This window comes from Orbicella faveolata, unplaced genomic scaffold (genome assembly GCF_042242905.1).
Source record: "Orbicella faveolata isolate gen_17 unplaced genomic scaffold, um_ofav_v1 contig_24, whole genome shotgun sequence".
NCBI lineage: Eukaryota > Metazoa > Cnidaria > Anthozoa > Scleractinia > Merulinidae > Orbicella > Orbicella faveolata.
This window is the reverse complement of record NW_028301552.1, coordinates 10,912,501-10,926,580: the sequence shown is the minus strand read 5'-3', so window position 1 is coordinate 10,926,580 and position 14,080 is coordinate 10,912,501. Positions and strand designations below refer to the sequence as shown.

Sequence of the window (14,080 nt, the reverse complement as noted above, 5' to 3'; positions counted from 1 at the left end):
CTCGTTGCCGAAGTCGTTGTGGTTTGCTAATAGTGCCTTCTGTTAGGAATTTTCCCAACAAAAGGTGCTAATCAACAACACCTTACCGCATCTGCCTATGTCAGCTTATGCTCATGAATGCTTGTGCGTTAGTGAAAACCAGGTTTAAAAGATTTAAATAATAATAATAATAATAATAATAATAATAAAACAGACAAGAAATCACACAGTTAATTCACTGTGGGGCAGTTTATTTTGCAGCAGTTTTGAGTCTATTTAAAGATTTTTCCTTGGTTGAATGTTTTTCCACCAAAGTCTCCTTCCATTAACAGGTACTCATTGATTATCTTCTTATGGTCTGGGTTATCCACGTCTAACTTGGTGAACTTGTACGAAGGCGCATCAATGTTCCAGTCTTCATTCAGCTGCAAGTAAGTGAGAATAACGTGACATGATTAACTTAATGCGTTAAAAGCAACAATGCTGTTTTCTGTTTCTAGGTAACCAGTGGTTCAACCGATAGCCAGTTTGCCCAATGTCAGTTTGTCCAGACTAAAACTCTTTTCCACGGACTGAAAGTTTCTAGAAAGTTGTGCTTAAAATTTCTCTTTCTTTAAGCCAAGTGAAAAAGAGAACATTATGGGCATAATGAAACAAAATTACACAACACATGTTAATTTCTCTTTCTTTAATCCATTGACCTTGGAGGTAACAATCCGAGTGAACCGACAATAAGTCTGGGCAAAATGGCATCGAGTGAACTGGCTTTTGGTCAAAACGACCACAATCTGAATTCCTGTTTCAAGCAATGGTTATTGCGATTTAGTAAGGGGTGGGGCTAGCGACCCAACTCCGTACAAAAACCCTTGCTATGGAAACCAAAACCAAAGAACAAGATGTCAATATTGCAAGGAATGAAGAGCCACAGACTCTAGGGATGATGACGGATGGCAGCCAAACCCAACCAGGTGCGGGCATCTTAAAAACGGATCTCCTTAACCCTAAATGAAAACTGCAGATAAGATGTTGGAATGTTAGAGCATCATATCAAACAGGAAAACTGAAGTCAGTATTAAAAAAGATGCAGAACTACTGCAATGAAGTTCTTTGTGTCAGTGAGACAAGATGGATAAACTCAGGAAAGAGATGGCTTTCTTCAAGACACACCATACTTTTCTGTGGCCAAAAACGGCCTTATGTGCAGACACATAAGAAGAGGATTACATGGTAAGTAATCCCCCAAAACTGGAGTAATATTAGGAAACAATGGGACCGGAGAATGAAACCACAGTTTAAAACATCTCAAACAGTAACCACAAACACTTACGAATTCCTTTCTGAAACCTTTTTTAATGATTATCTCACGAGGGTTCTTCATTATAAACAAAAGAATTACAAGTGGAGCTTGGTGTGGCAAAGTGGAAGAAGCATAAAAATGTGGGTAAGAAAATCTGGAAACCTATCAGAGCAAAAAAATTGGCCATGACGTCACTGTACGTACAATACTCCAATTTTACCAAAACAAAAAGTTACCTTATTTTAAAACATGCTTAGTGCTTTAAGAAAGAATAAACTTGTACTTGAAGCAGCAAAAATTTTCACTTTAAACACTAAACACTAGTTACAGCTGCTGAATCAAACTGGACCTTTCCAAAATCTCAAAAGAAATGCATGTTACTTCCTTATACAGAGCCCCTCATACAAGTACTGAACAGATTTCCACACATAGATTCAGTCCACTACTCTAAAAAGTAATAATCATCGAGGCTCATTCTTTAAAATGGTTCAACCACTCCTTAGCCTAACTCTTTACCTCACAAACACGGCTCAGTGCGTGTATCAAAAAAGCAACAACAGAAAACAATACAAAAATGTCAAATTTTAGACAATGGATTATTTTAGACCAAAAAAAAAAACAATGTATAACAGGATAAAGAAAAGATTTGTGGTGGAAAAAATGTCGCACCTGGAATGTTTGACACCTACCCTAAAGGCCAGCTCTTGTGTGCGGCAGATCCAAATACCAGAGATGGAGACATCACCATCCTTTCCAAAAACACACACACTGGCAAATGCAGTCTTGTGCAGTTTTTCTAGACGCTGAAACATGCCCCCTACCAAGTTGCAGGCCATAAAGACCCTTTTCAGCTCTTCATTGTACTGATACTCAGCCAGCCACACAGAAAAGTCTTCCTTGTTAAAATGTTCCCAGAAGTGTGGAATAGCCACTGTCTCCGTGTCTTTGTTTGAGTAGGTGCGCTTGAATTCATCCATGTCAAATGAGCTAATAAACAACAACAACAACAACAACAACAAAAAAAAACAATCACAAAATTAAGATCAAAGAGAAACAAGAACTGGAGTTGTGGCCAGCTTCAATACACAGAGTTACATTAAATTTATTAGCAACAGTGATAGGCTCCAGTAGTACTTGTAGCGTGTTACTGTAACTCCATAAAAATGCAGCAATACAACAGCAAGCATCAACTTGGTTTTCACCTAATAGAGACTATCTGTGAAACCATCCCTAACCACCCATAGATCAAAACACCACATCCCCCCTGAGCAGACATTTCTCCTATGCAAAGAATTTTTCATGGTCCAAGACTTTCCACTTACAGCACTGGAGGAACTGTACTACTGTAGTTTGTTTTGTGTTATGACTTAACTGTTGAATAGTGATTTAAACTGAGTCCTAGACCAGGGCCCAAAAGCTCTAGGCACAATTAAGCAAATCCAAGATTGGCATAAATTTTGATTCCACTTTTCACTGAGGTTTAAGCTTATAGTTTCTGTCCTATAGTTTTGACAACAACTAACCCAAAACTCCACAAAACATTAGCGATGAAAAACATAATTTTTGTGAAGAAGAGCACAATTCTAATGTAGACATACTACTGCCGAACTATAAGTATGAGTTGTGTGAATTCCTAACCTCTTTGGAAGACCAGCATAGGGATCTTTAGCCTTTGGTTCCTTCGGCAAATCATCATCATCATCGTTGTCCTGTTCTTTCTTTGGTTTTTCTTTCTTCTCTTGTTTTGGTTTTTTTTCTTGCTTAGGTTTCTCCTCTTTGGCTGCTTTTCCTCTCTTCTCCTTCTTCTCATCTGTCTTTGGATGCAATTCAGCAAATTTCTTTGCTAAGGAGATAAATGGAACACGTAAAATGAGCTTAGTAAATATATATATTTATTTTAATTTCTTGGTGATTTCCCAGGCTAGACCAAATCTCAGTAATCTCTCTGAAATTTGAAAATAGGTGATCTGAGATGGTATTTGAATTTTCAAGAGCTAAGCATATCATCCTAAAGCCCGTATTGACTTTTGTAAACCTGTTCCTAAGCACTTTCTCACAACCATCAGCAAAACCTCATTCTGTACATGGTCACCAGGTTGCTTTCACTGTATGACCCATAATCAAAATATCACTCACTGCGTAAAGAGGCCACTCATCTGGCCCATACAACCTTTCAGTTTGCCCCTTGGCTTTTAAAACTAACACTTTGTGGGTGTGGTGATTGATCTTAATCTGGAATAAAAATGGTTCTTTACCATTTACCCCAAAATTCCAGAAAAGTCGGTCAGAATGTAAAAGAAAAGGCAATTTTGGAAATAAACAGCACTTCTTAAAAGGTACATGTAGTCCAAAATTCTCATTCAAAATTTTAGAGTGCAAAATGTGCTTACCATTTGCAATTCCTCACCGCCATCTTGGAATTAAGATCAGGTTGAGCTTGTCCTAGCATAGCACTTACTGAACTTAAAAAAATTCCTCAATCTCTGTTTATATTATTAATGTCCACTATTTAACAAAATTAATAGAAGGGAATGGTTATGAAGCCCAGTGGCTTCAAAGGAACAAACAAAGATGGCAAGATTTATGTTGGATGGTCTGGTGCACAATATTTTGTTTTGCCTTTTGCCTGTACTGTATTAACTATGACATAACCAAAACATTTTCTTTTGATTAGTTCCTCGGTCAGAAGAAAACAACCATCGTGTTTTGTGCATGGTCAAGCACATCTAACAAAGAGTTTTGTCAGACTTCACAACCATTCCCCTCTATTACGATGTTTATACTGTAATATCATCGACTTACCATCAAATTTGGCCATGGTTTCACACAGCTTTACTTCACCCAATACCTTTTTAAACTGCGGCTGGTTCACAGTGGTGAGGAACCACCTGTTTACATTACCAAATTGAGCTCTGAAGCTGGGATCCATCACCTGAAAACATACCACAAATTAAATTTAGATATTTGCAACTTAGACATTCAAACAGAAACATTGAAAACAATAAGGTTTAATTACGTTAATGAACTCATAATCTAGACTAGAATAACTGACCTGTTTGTATAGCATGAGAAGATTGCAAGCTACAGAGATGTCAGCAAGTGTCACACGTTCACCTACAAGGAAAGTCTTTGTCAACAGAGCATTGTTCAATACTGTCAAGGATTTCTTTATATCCTCCATGGCTTTATCAGTGGCCTTTGGAACACAAAGAAGACAATATCAAATAAGAGCATCAATTGAAGAATCATAAATGTAGTGAACGTAGTTCATTAGGATGTTTACAGCATAGTGTGGTCAAGCTATGCTACTTTTTAGTTCATCAATTAACATTCTAAACACAAATCTAGGAGGGAGCATGGCCTAACGACTAGCATGCCGGACTCTGGGTCAAGCAATCGTGCTTTGAGCCCTGGTTGGGGTCATTGTGTTACACTTTTAGGCAGGACACTTTGCTCTAATAGTACTTCTCTCCACCCAGGTGTATAGGTGACGTAAAGTGCATTTAACACTGTGGATAACCCTGCGATACAATAAAATCCATCCAGGGGGAGAAAAAAATCAAATATTTCTCATGTCATCATGTTAGGAAACCAGAGTTAAGTGCCAATTTGATGGGCCACTAGGCTCAAGCACAATTTTTTCCTTAAAACATATTTGATTAAGAACAAATTTGAATAATTATTCTGACTGGTATTTTTCACCCCAAGTACAATGTCTCGTTCATTATAACCAAGTTTAAGTTTTAAGATCAACATTGCTGACTTGTGAAGTTTATAGCTTGTAGAATGGCTGCATCAAGGAGATGAAATTCAAAACAACTGCACAAAACTTCAGTCACCCCCTCACACACTTATTTAAAATTTCATCTTGTCTGAACAAACTTACACACCTGCTTGTTAAACTGCATCAAACCTAGAGTGGGAAAAACCCAGGTGGCCATCGCAGGCAAGAGTTCTTGGTCAGCAAAGTTCACATACTGCTGAATGAGTGCTCCCTCTAGTGGAGTCTTGCCTCGTAGTTGATCACTGGACACTGAAAATGGGAGAGAGATATAACAAGCTTTAGACACCAGTACAACCACAAGATCAAGTAAAAATAGGACTTTGAATTCCAGTCCAGTTATGTTCTCAAGGCTCTCACTTCCCCCTGTTGCCAACCAGTTGACTGAATTATCTGAGTGTACAAGACTGGTATGAATCTTGATAATCCAAAGCATGCTAAGTGCTACATGTAGATTTGTAAAGTTATACTCGTACTAAATCTCGTATTGGCAGTCTAATCTAAGATTTCTTATTAGAATTTTGTTGTTCGGAGGACCAAGGACCAAGTTTGGATCAGCTTGTATTCACATTTAGAGCTCCGCAAAGAGTGATTATTAAATTTTGCAAGCCAAAGAGGTGACAGTCTAATATCTCTGATAATTCATTAGGCACCCTAATAAACCTTTTTAGCGACACGGCAGCCAATTTGATTTCTATTGTTATGAGACATTATGGGATGCTCAGGGGGGAAATTGGTGAGTATTTACCCCTAAGCACCCCATAATAGCTATTTGAAACAATGGAATTCAAAATGGCTGCCACATCATTAAAAGGTCTATTTTAACTGACATTTCACTAACATCATTTTGAGGCCTAAATGTCTGACTAGTTTTTCTGACTGTTAAAGGCAATAAATTTCATACATCTCTTCTCTCAACAGTAGGGCACTTGTTTGTTAGGGGAGGGTAAAAATATGACATATTATGGCCATACAGAAACATACCATAATAAGCAATGGCATTGCTTTCATAAATACACTTCCCATCTTTAGTCTCAAAGGCTGGGACCTGCACATGATAAAATAATGGAAATTACAACACTTGTAAAGCAGAAAATATAAAACTGACAGGGCTTCATTGAAAAATGCTCTCACGGATTTATTATTGTGTTACAATACAGACATTGTCTGGATTTCCACCCTTAACATTATATGCCTTTTAACATGCAGGGTCAGAGAGACTGCCATTAAAAAGGACAGCAGTACTTGTCAGAAATTTGAAAAGAACCCCTAAGAGGTTCTGTTTCGTGCGCATAGCTTGAAACTTTTTTCCTCCTAAGAGGTACCAGTTCTAAAACAACACTTTATCTCCTGTCATATTTTTTTCGGCTAAAAACCCCAAAAGTCACTGCAAAGGCTCCTGCTGTGGGCCTTTTGAGGTTGGACTCTCTAAGAGAGAGTCCTCCCAGGCCCCACCCCATGAGACAGATAGTTCCGTCTCTTTCTGCTTGGTGAGAGACGAGAGGGTTCCTCTGCTTGTAACAGCTCAATCATTTGATCAAGCACCAACTACAATCAGGGAAGAATAAATTTTAAAATGATGGTTTTTGACAAGTTTTAATGGTTTAAAAAAGATTCAAAATGCTGTCCGTTTACGAGATACCAACAATATCTACTAAAAAATGACTGCAAAATTGCAAGTGGCATGCAACACTGCACTGACAAGGGTCCACCATCGATAAGTCAAAGCTTTTGTCTGAGGAGTAACTGGAAATCTTTGATCTTTTGCTGTTTATACAGTTCCAAAACTATTGCTGTACATTAATTCTCTTTTACAAGGTATTCAGTCTCAAAGGATCTTGGATCTTATGGATCTTGCTTATCAATTACTAATTAGTTGTACTGTACAGATTCAATGTTACTTGCGAATTTTTTTTTCATATTTTTTTTTTTAGCTTTCAGTTTCTAACAAAAACCTCTTAAAGATACCTTTCCCAGTGGAAATTTTGCCAAAAACTCGGCAGTTTGGTTCGTCTCGCCCAGCTTGAAGGGTGGCAGAGTAACATTTGCACCGCTATATTCGGCAGCGATGAGAATTTTGTAGGCCCGAAAGTTATCGGGGTACGTGTACAAAGCCTGTGAAAAGAGACAAAAATCGTTTGACCGAAATACTAATTTACTCCTACTATATCCAAAATGATTGTAGGCTCCTTAGGGAATGTCAGGATTACTTAACAACGAAAAGGATTGCCACAGAAAAAACCTACACCAGCCATTGCTTTTTAGGGAAGAAGTAGAGGAAGAATGTGGGGTGCTGGGTCCAACTTTATAGCTTCAGCTTGGTGACCGGGCCGCATTGAACCTTGAGGTGGAAAACATGGCGGCACATGCAGGTTGCAGATAAAATGTAGTTTTTACATAGGGTGTTCTGGAACTTTAGCAATCATGCCCAACTGGTACTTCAGCAAGGAGGACCTGTTGAGGACGCCCTCCAGGTTAGATGGCATTGATTACATGACTGAAATACGCTACAGGAGAGAAGGAACCCGTTTCATCATGAACTGCGGTAACCGAATGAGACTGTATCCTTTTGTTTTTACGAATGCATCTACTCTGGCTTTCGGTAAGGGTTTTCTGTGCACTCCTTCCCGGTTGAGATAACGAGAACACATGCTAGACTGTAGTATGCTATATGCTTCTGGGGATGAGTCCCAGTTCAATGTATTTTCTTAATATTATCGAGATTTTGCCGGTCTCTGTGTTAACCTCTTTGTCTGTCGAGTTGGACGGGACGCGTGTACTGTAGTATTTGCGTGTTTGGTGCGTTTAAAATGCGTGGTCAATGCGTGTAATATGTGTTTTTATTATATGGCAAGCTCTGTGAGTGGGCAAGATGAGCCAAATCCTGTGCTGTGATTGGCTACCTGAGTGGGCAAGATGGTGCTATCTTGCTAGCATGGGACTACCTGCTGTGTCCCGCAAGAAAAATTTCCCCAAAAGCCATATAATAAATCCTTTATTGACCATGCTTGTTCAGTCAAGATGACTGGATATTGGCCTCATTTATTTTGCAAGTTTGTTGACCTCGACTCCGTCTTAGTCCATGGCCACAAATAAAAAGAACTGCATGGGGAAATGCATAACCCCCTTACACTAGACACAGGGCTTAAGAAATTGGTTTGAAAAATGTGGAGTTTAGAAAGTTGAAGGTAAATTTCTGCTAATTCTTTCCGAGGGAACAGCTACATGTAATTGCTTTGTAAATTAGGAAGTCTGGAAATATTCCTAATTTTCTTGACCTCGTTGACTTGCACTGATTAAGTAATTAGCTACTTAACACACTGAATATCAGACGCTATGACACAATGGCCACAGGAGCAGTGTACTTCCACAGGTTCTACATGGTGCAATCGTTCAAAAACTTCCCACGCTGGGTATGTCTTTGCTAGTCACATTGTAACAAAATTCTGGTCCCAGTTGTTCAAAGGAAGGGTAACACTATCCACTAGATAGATCACTTTCGAGTGAATAGCATAAATATTTTTTGTAAAATTGATACAGTAACTTACATGTATCCAAGGAGAAAGGCAGTCGTTCATGTGAAGTAAATGTTGAGAAGAAACAGGTGGATAGTTCCTTTTTGAAAAGGACTGATGGGTAACTGAGCTTATGCCGTCATACATGTACATGTATTAGTTTTCGTCTCCCTTTGTATTTCCATATTTTAGAATTCCAGTCATGTGCCTGTTTTGTAGTGACTCATGTACATAAAATAAATGAATAAATCAATCAATCAATAAATTACAATGTTTAGAGAGAAAGCCGCATCATCCTTAGCTGGTTTTCATGCAGGTCCTCTATCCTGGTCGAATTCAAATTTGGAGACGTTAGTTTTTGTGGAGGGAGGAAAACCAGAGAACCCAGAGAAAGACCCTTGACACATGGAGAGAATCAACAACAATTAACTTAATCCACATATGGCACCAGGCCAGAATCGAACCCAGGCCACATTGCTGGGAGGTGAGGGCTCTCACTACTACACCATCCCTGCATCCCAAAGACTTCCATTAGTCTAATAAACTACATGTATCATCTCCTATAAGCAACCAGCTACTGTTGATCCTGGAGGTGATTGCCTACATGTGAAGGGAACATCAAAATCTTGTGTTTCGTTTGAATTGTTTCTGTTTTCTTTTTCACTCTCTTTTCAATATGTCAGGTCACAGGGGCAGCATGCCTATTTCTTGCTGGAAAAGTGGAAGAAACCCCCAAGAAATGCCGAGATATCATCAAGACAGCAAAGAACATTTTGTCTGATAATCAATTTGAAGTGTTTGGTGAGGATCCTAAGGTATCTGTCACTTCCATTGCTTCCATTGTTTGAGAAGCTACTTCTAAAGCATCATAACCTTTATAAACTTAAGATGTCACTTGCAAGATTTTTTACAAACAACTGTGAAATTTCATCACTACTTTTGGCGGTTATTTTTCTTTCAAAGCTTTACCTTGTGTTAAATTTAACATGTAATTTACCTTTTAATTTTCATTTAATTTTAGGAAGAGGTAATGATGTATGAAAGAGTTCTATTACAAACAATCAAGTTTGATCTCCAAGTTGAGCATCCGTACCCAAGCCTACTAAAGTTTGGCAAAGCACTCAAAGGTATATGATTATATTAGTGCGCTGGCTAGAATTTCTCACAATAATAACACGTCAAATGATATAATAGTTACATGTAAGCTACATGTACATGATTACAAGTATGGAGGTGCGGTGGCCTCATGGTTATTGTGCTCGAGTCTGAATTGAGCGATCCAAGTGCAAGCCCTGGCCAAGACTTGACTCTCACAGTGCATGACACTTGCTCTCACAGTGCCTCTCTCCACCCAGGTGTACAAATGGTTACTGGTAAATTTAATACAGGGGTTACCCTGCGATTGACTAGCATTCCATCCAGGGGGGATCAGTAGAAACATTTCTAGTCACTTCATGTTACAGAAACCGAGATAAGTTCTGGCCTGATGGGGCCATCTGGCTCACATGCAGATTTACATGTGACCTTTTTACATGATTACAAGTGCATATTTTTGGTTGGCTTATAGAAGAAATGAAATATAATTATAATTCCAGGTGATCGTGCAAAGATGAACAAGTTGGTTCAAATGGCATGGACTTTCTCAAATGATAGGTTTGTTTGTTTGTTGTTGGTGGTGTTGTTTTTGTTGTTCAGGGCTGTCATTAAGCATAACCTGTAACACTTGTCACAGGTGAGTATCCTTGATGAGCTCTTGACGTTACAATTGAACTTTCATGTTGCTAAGGCAACAAGTTTGTTACAAATTTGAAGACCAAGGCCACAGGTGACTTACAACTTAATGACAGCCCTGTAGTGGTATTTGTGACAACTGTTTTTGCTGCTGTGAAATAAAATAATAATTGTGCAACTCATTGTCTGTTGGAGTGCATGTGGTAAACAATGCTTGCAGCCTGTGATATTCTCATGATAAACTCTGGAATTCTTTGTGTTTTTGTTCTTGAAGAGAGCTATAAATTATTGTGGTAGGTTTGTGATGGGTTAATAGTGTCTTGACTGTGGTGCATGCGAAAAAAGGGTGAAAAGGGACATCTGTCAGTTAACACAGCCTGGTACATCCCTATTCAATTTTCTTAGTTTGGAAGTGTCTTTAACAGAGTTCTGCATTTGTTGAACCTTCCAGCTTGTCCACCACGCTGAGTTTGAGATATAAACCAGAAGTAATATCAGTAGCCATGATAGCATTGGCTGCAAAATTTAACAACCATGACCTACAGGCATCCTCAGCTGCCCCTGGAAAAACATGGTTTCACTCCTTCACCAAGGGTCTCACAGAATCTGTGATTGAAGGTAATTTTCTTGAGAGTACTATTAAGAAATCAAATATGGTGCATGTATTTACATTCAGCCAGATGGAAAAGAATAAAACACGGGAAAGTTTGGGGGAATTTAATGTTTAATGTATGCAGGAGCTGCAGTTGAGGGTTTACAATATATTCTTAATCAGGTAAATTATATTAACATGTCACAGCAGAAAGCTGTTTTCTATTGTCTATTTAAGCTAACGACGTGTGAATCATAGCCTTTGTTTTGAAAACACTAGCCTTTGAACAGACTCCTGATTGGGGTATTAGTGTAAAAAAGGAAAGAGCTAGCAGAGAGCAGTCTGGGGTGGAAAAAATGGCTACCATGTTTGGCTCACTTTGCTAAACCTAATTTTCTTTTTTGGCCGTTGCCAGGCACTTGTTCACAGGCTATGGAAATTACTCTACCACCTTTTAAAGACTGCACCACTAATCATGGCAACTGTACTCTTTTAGTGAAATCTTATAAACCCATCAACTTCAACTTTTTTTCCTATACTGGTTTTCAATTGATTGTTGTACATAAAACCCAAAACCAAAACAATTACTTATCCAATTAAGTTGGTAATTTTTGTTTTGTTGTGCATTCTCGGGGTCTTTTATAACTGGATTTAATTTTTTATTATTTTCTATGTCCTGGAACAGGTGGTTTTACAATATTAATAAGGGATTGGGCTACATGTATATATGTTTTACATGGTGTTATGGTAACCAGATTGGCACTCCTAACAATGAAATATCTGTCCTTTTGGACATCAGTATGACTGCTGTGGAAATACTCTGACTGTTATGAATGAGAGCTTGGATAAATACGTATTAACGGATAATTTAAAACTAACATAAAAAGTAACCTTTTAAATGAAAAAATGTTTGTACAATCATATGGTCAACTTCATGTACATACAGTGTTAGTATTACTATGAATTTCCAAAAGTAGGCAGCTGCTGGCAAAGATCATCACCTACTTCATGATCTCAGTCAGCGATGCTACTGGGCTGAAAATTCTTCCACTTATTAGATCTTGAAGACATCACGGCAAAATCTTGGGCGGGGGACTCCCATATAAAAAGGAAAGGGGTGTTCATCAGAAATTTTGAAAAGAACCCCTAAGAGGTGCCTAGATGCTGTTTTGTGGGCATGGCGTGAAATTTTTTTTCACCCCCAAGAAGTACCAATTCTAAAGCAACACATTGTCTCCTGTCATGTTTTTTTGGCTCAATACTCTAAAAGGTACTGCTCTCACTCTGGACCTTTTGAGGCTGAGCATCCTAAAAGCTACCAAAACTGCTAAAAGATACGACAAGCACCTGCATTCATTTTATTTGGGAGTCCCCCCAAGGGGGGGGGGAGGATAAAATCAGGCACTCCAGCAATCAAGCTGACAACTTTAAAACCATTTTTTTCTAAAATAAAACCTTGTGTTATATACATTTGTCATGTTGAAATTATAATACATACTTTAGCAAATTGCTGCAGGTGTGCATGATACTTGCACCACATCTTTTCTGGAATAGTTCATATTTAATTAATAAATTTGTAACTCCCCAAAAATAAATGCAGATATTTGTGATGAAATGCTGGAACTGTATGGTGGTGGAAAGAAGAAGGAGAAGACTGAAGCCAGCGATGAGGGAAGCTCATCAAATCAATCCAGTCCAGTGACAAGTTCCAGCCCTCCAGCCAAGAAAAGGGTGAGTCACTTTTAAAGAGATCTTGCTGTTTTAGTATGATGTGCAAAAAAATTATATACAGTACTAATTTATAGTGGAGCTCCTACGGGCTGAAGGTGCATGAGTGGAGCCCCATACCTTAAAAAATTTTGTAACCCATCGATCTGAAAAATTTTGGTTGTCACGTGACTGTGCATACATAAGTGTACATCCGTACGCCAAACCTTGAAAACTAAGAGAGTAGCACCATTACCATAGCTACATTTTTTTATTTTGGGCATCCACACTATTGTTAATTGACAGCTGTCACAACAAGCTATCCGCTGACCAGTATCACATGGCCATATTGTGGGCTCAGGTTTAGAGCTCATCAGGGTTGCATGTTTTTTTGAAGTTGACTGCTGACCAATTACAAATTTTCTAATTGGATCGTGGGCTCAAGTCAGGTTATTTCTCTGGGGAAGAAGCAGGGAGTACTCGCAAAGGCGAAATTTCGGAGCAAATTAACCCCTGGCTTGTTGGTGACTTTTCTTCTGACATATTCCTGGCACAATTGTCTCTTGGAAAGTCTCTGATACTTTGCATACATAATTTCTATAATCTTGGTTAGGCTTATGGGGTATAGTTTGTTAAAATTTAACTGGAAAAAAAGCAAAACCACATGCTGAACAATTACATGCTCACAACTGATCATTTTTTGAATTTCTGATCCAAGAAAAAATAATTCTCTTTTTCCTTTATGGTCAGTTAGTGCAATCAGAAGCTCTGCTTCTAGGCTTGGCTAAATTTATATATTAAATCAAAATAATGGCCTTTTCTTTTTTTTTTTCCTTTGTTTGTTTGTTTTCCTCAGAAACATACAAGCACATCATCAGACATCAAATCCCAGACATTGACTTCAGGTAACAAAATGCTTGAATGATAATCATTTGTTGGAAATAATAATCTATTAGTTGACATTTGTATTATTGATAATAGTTGTTCAGAAATTTTGATCGATACGACATTCTTAAAATTAGAAGTCCTAAAATACACAATGTGTTTGCCGAAAAATGTGTTGTAGTTAATTTTTTGATTTAATTTCAGCTATATGTGCTCCATTTTCTTCAAGCTAGTTTATAACATGTATACTTCCTCTTTTCAATAGATACTCCCCCTGTGACAAGTCAGATATCTGCTGAACCACTGAAGCCACTTCCGCCTGCACTGACCTCATCTCAGATACAGGTGGAAAATGTCAGCCCTGCACCCTTGCCCACGCAGCAGCAACAAAAGCCTGTCACTGTGGTGACAGACCCACCAAAGGTCACGCAAACTGTGGACACTTCATTTGTTACCGCTCAAGCGGGAAAACAGACAAGTGACAAGCCTACAGTGGCATCTGCAAATGTTTTACAACCTTCCTTGACATCGTATTCTGTGGTTACATCATCATACAGTGCTGATAAGAACTATGCAATGAACATTTATCAGCA

The 14,080-nt window shown here is 38.4% G+C and overlaps 2 protein-coding genes across 2 annotated transcripts in view; one reads left to right on the top strand and one right to left on the bottom strand.

Annotated features, from left to right (window-relative positions):
* Positions 1-215: 215 nt before the first annotated feature.
* On the bottom strand, positions 216-7,372 carry LOC110043102 (elongation factor 1-gamma-like). Its single transcript, XM_089290876.1, has 9 exons — positions 7,304-7,372; positions 7,026-7,172; positions 6,042-6,105; positions 5,167-5,309; positions 4,329-4,472; positions 4,079-4,208; positions 2,915-3,119; positions 1,966-2,263; positions 216-404 (listed from the first exon to the last, which is right to left on the bottom strand). Exons 1-9 carry the CDS (start codon positions 7,310-7,312, stop codon positions 252-254), a joined length of 1,293 nt encoding a protein of 430 aa, XP_089147002.1. The 5' UTR covers positions 7,313-7,372; the 3' UTR covers positions 216-251.
* LOC110043101 (uncharacterized) overlaps positions 7,347-14,080 on the top strand; it is an 8,458-nt gene continuing 1,724 nt past the window's right edge. Inside the window, exons 1-9 of the mRNA XM_020748516.2 lie at positions 7,347-7,618; positions 8,389-8,470; positions 9,256-9,387; positions 9,594-9,699; positions 10,168-10,225; positions 10,755-10,921; positions 12,496-12,626; positions 13,459-13,507; positions 13,753-14,080. The exon at positions 13,753-14,080 is cut by the window's right edge and continues 1,724 nt beyond it. Coding sequence (XP_020604175.2) covers positions 7,482-7,618; positions 8,389-8,470; positions 9,256-9,387; positions 9,594-9,699; positions 10,168-10,225; positions 10,755-10,921; positions 12,496-12,626; positions 13,459-13,507; positions 13,753-14,080 — 1,190 coding nt within the window. The 5' untranslated portion in view covers positions 7,347-7,481. The remainder of the gene's footprint in view (positions 7,619-8,388; positions 8,471-9,255; positions 9,388-9,593; positions 9,700-10,167; positions 10,226-10,754; positions 10,922-12,495; positions 12,627-13,458; positions 13,508-13,752) is intronic.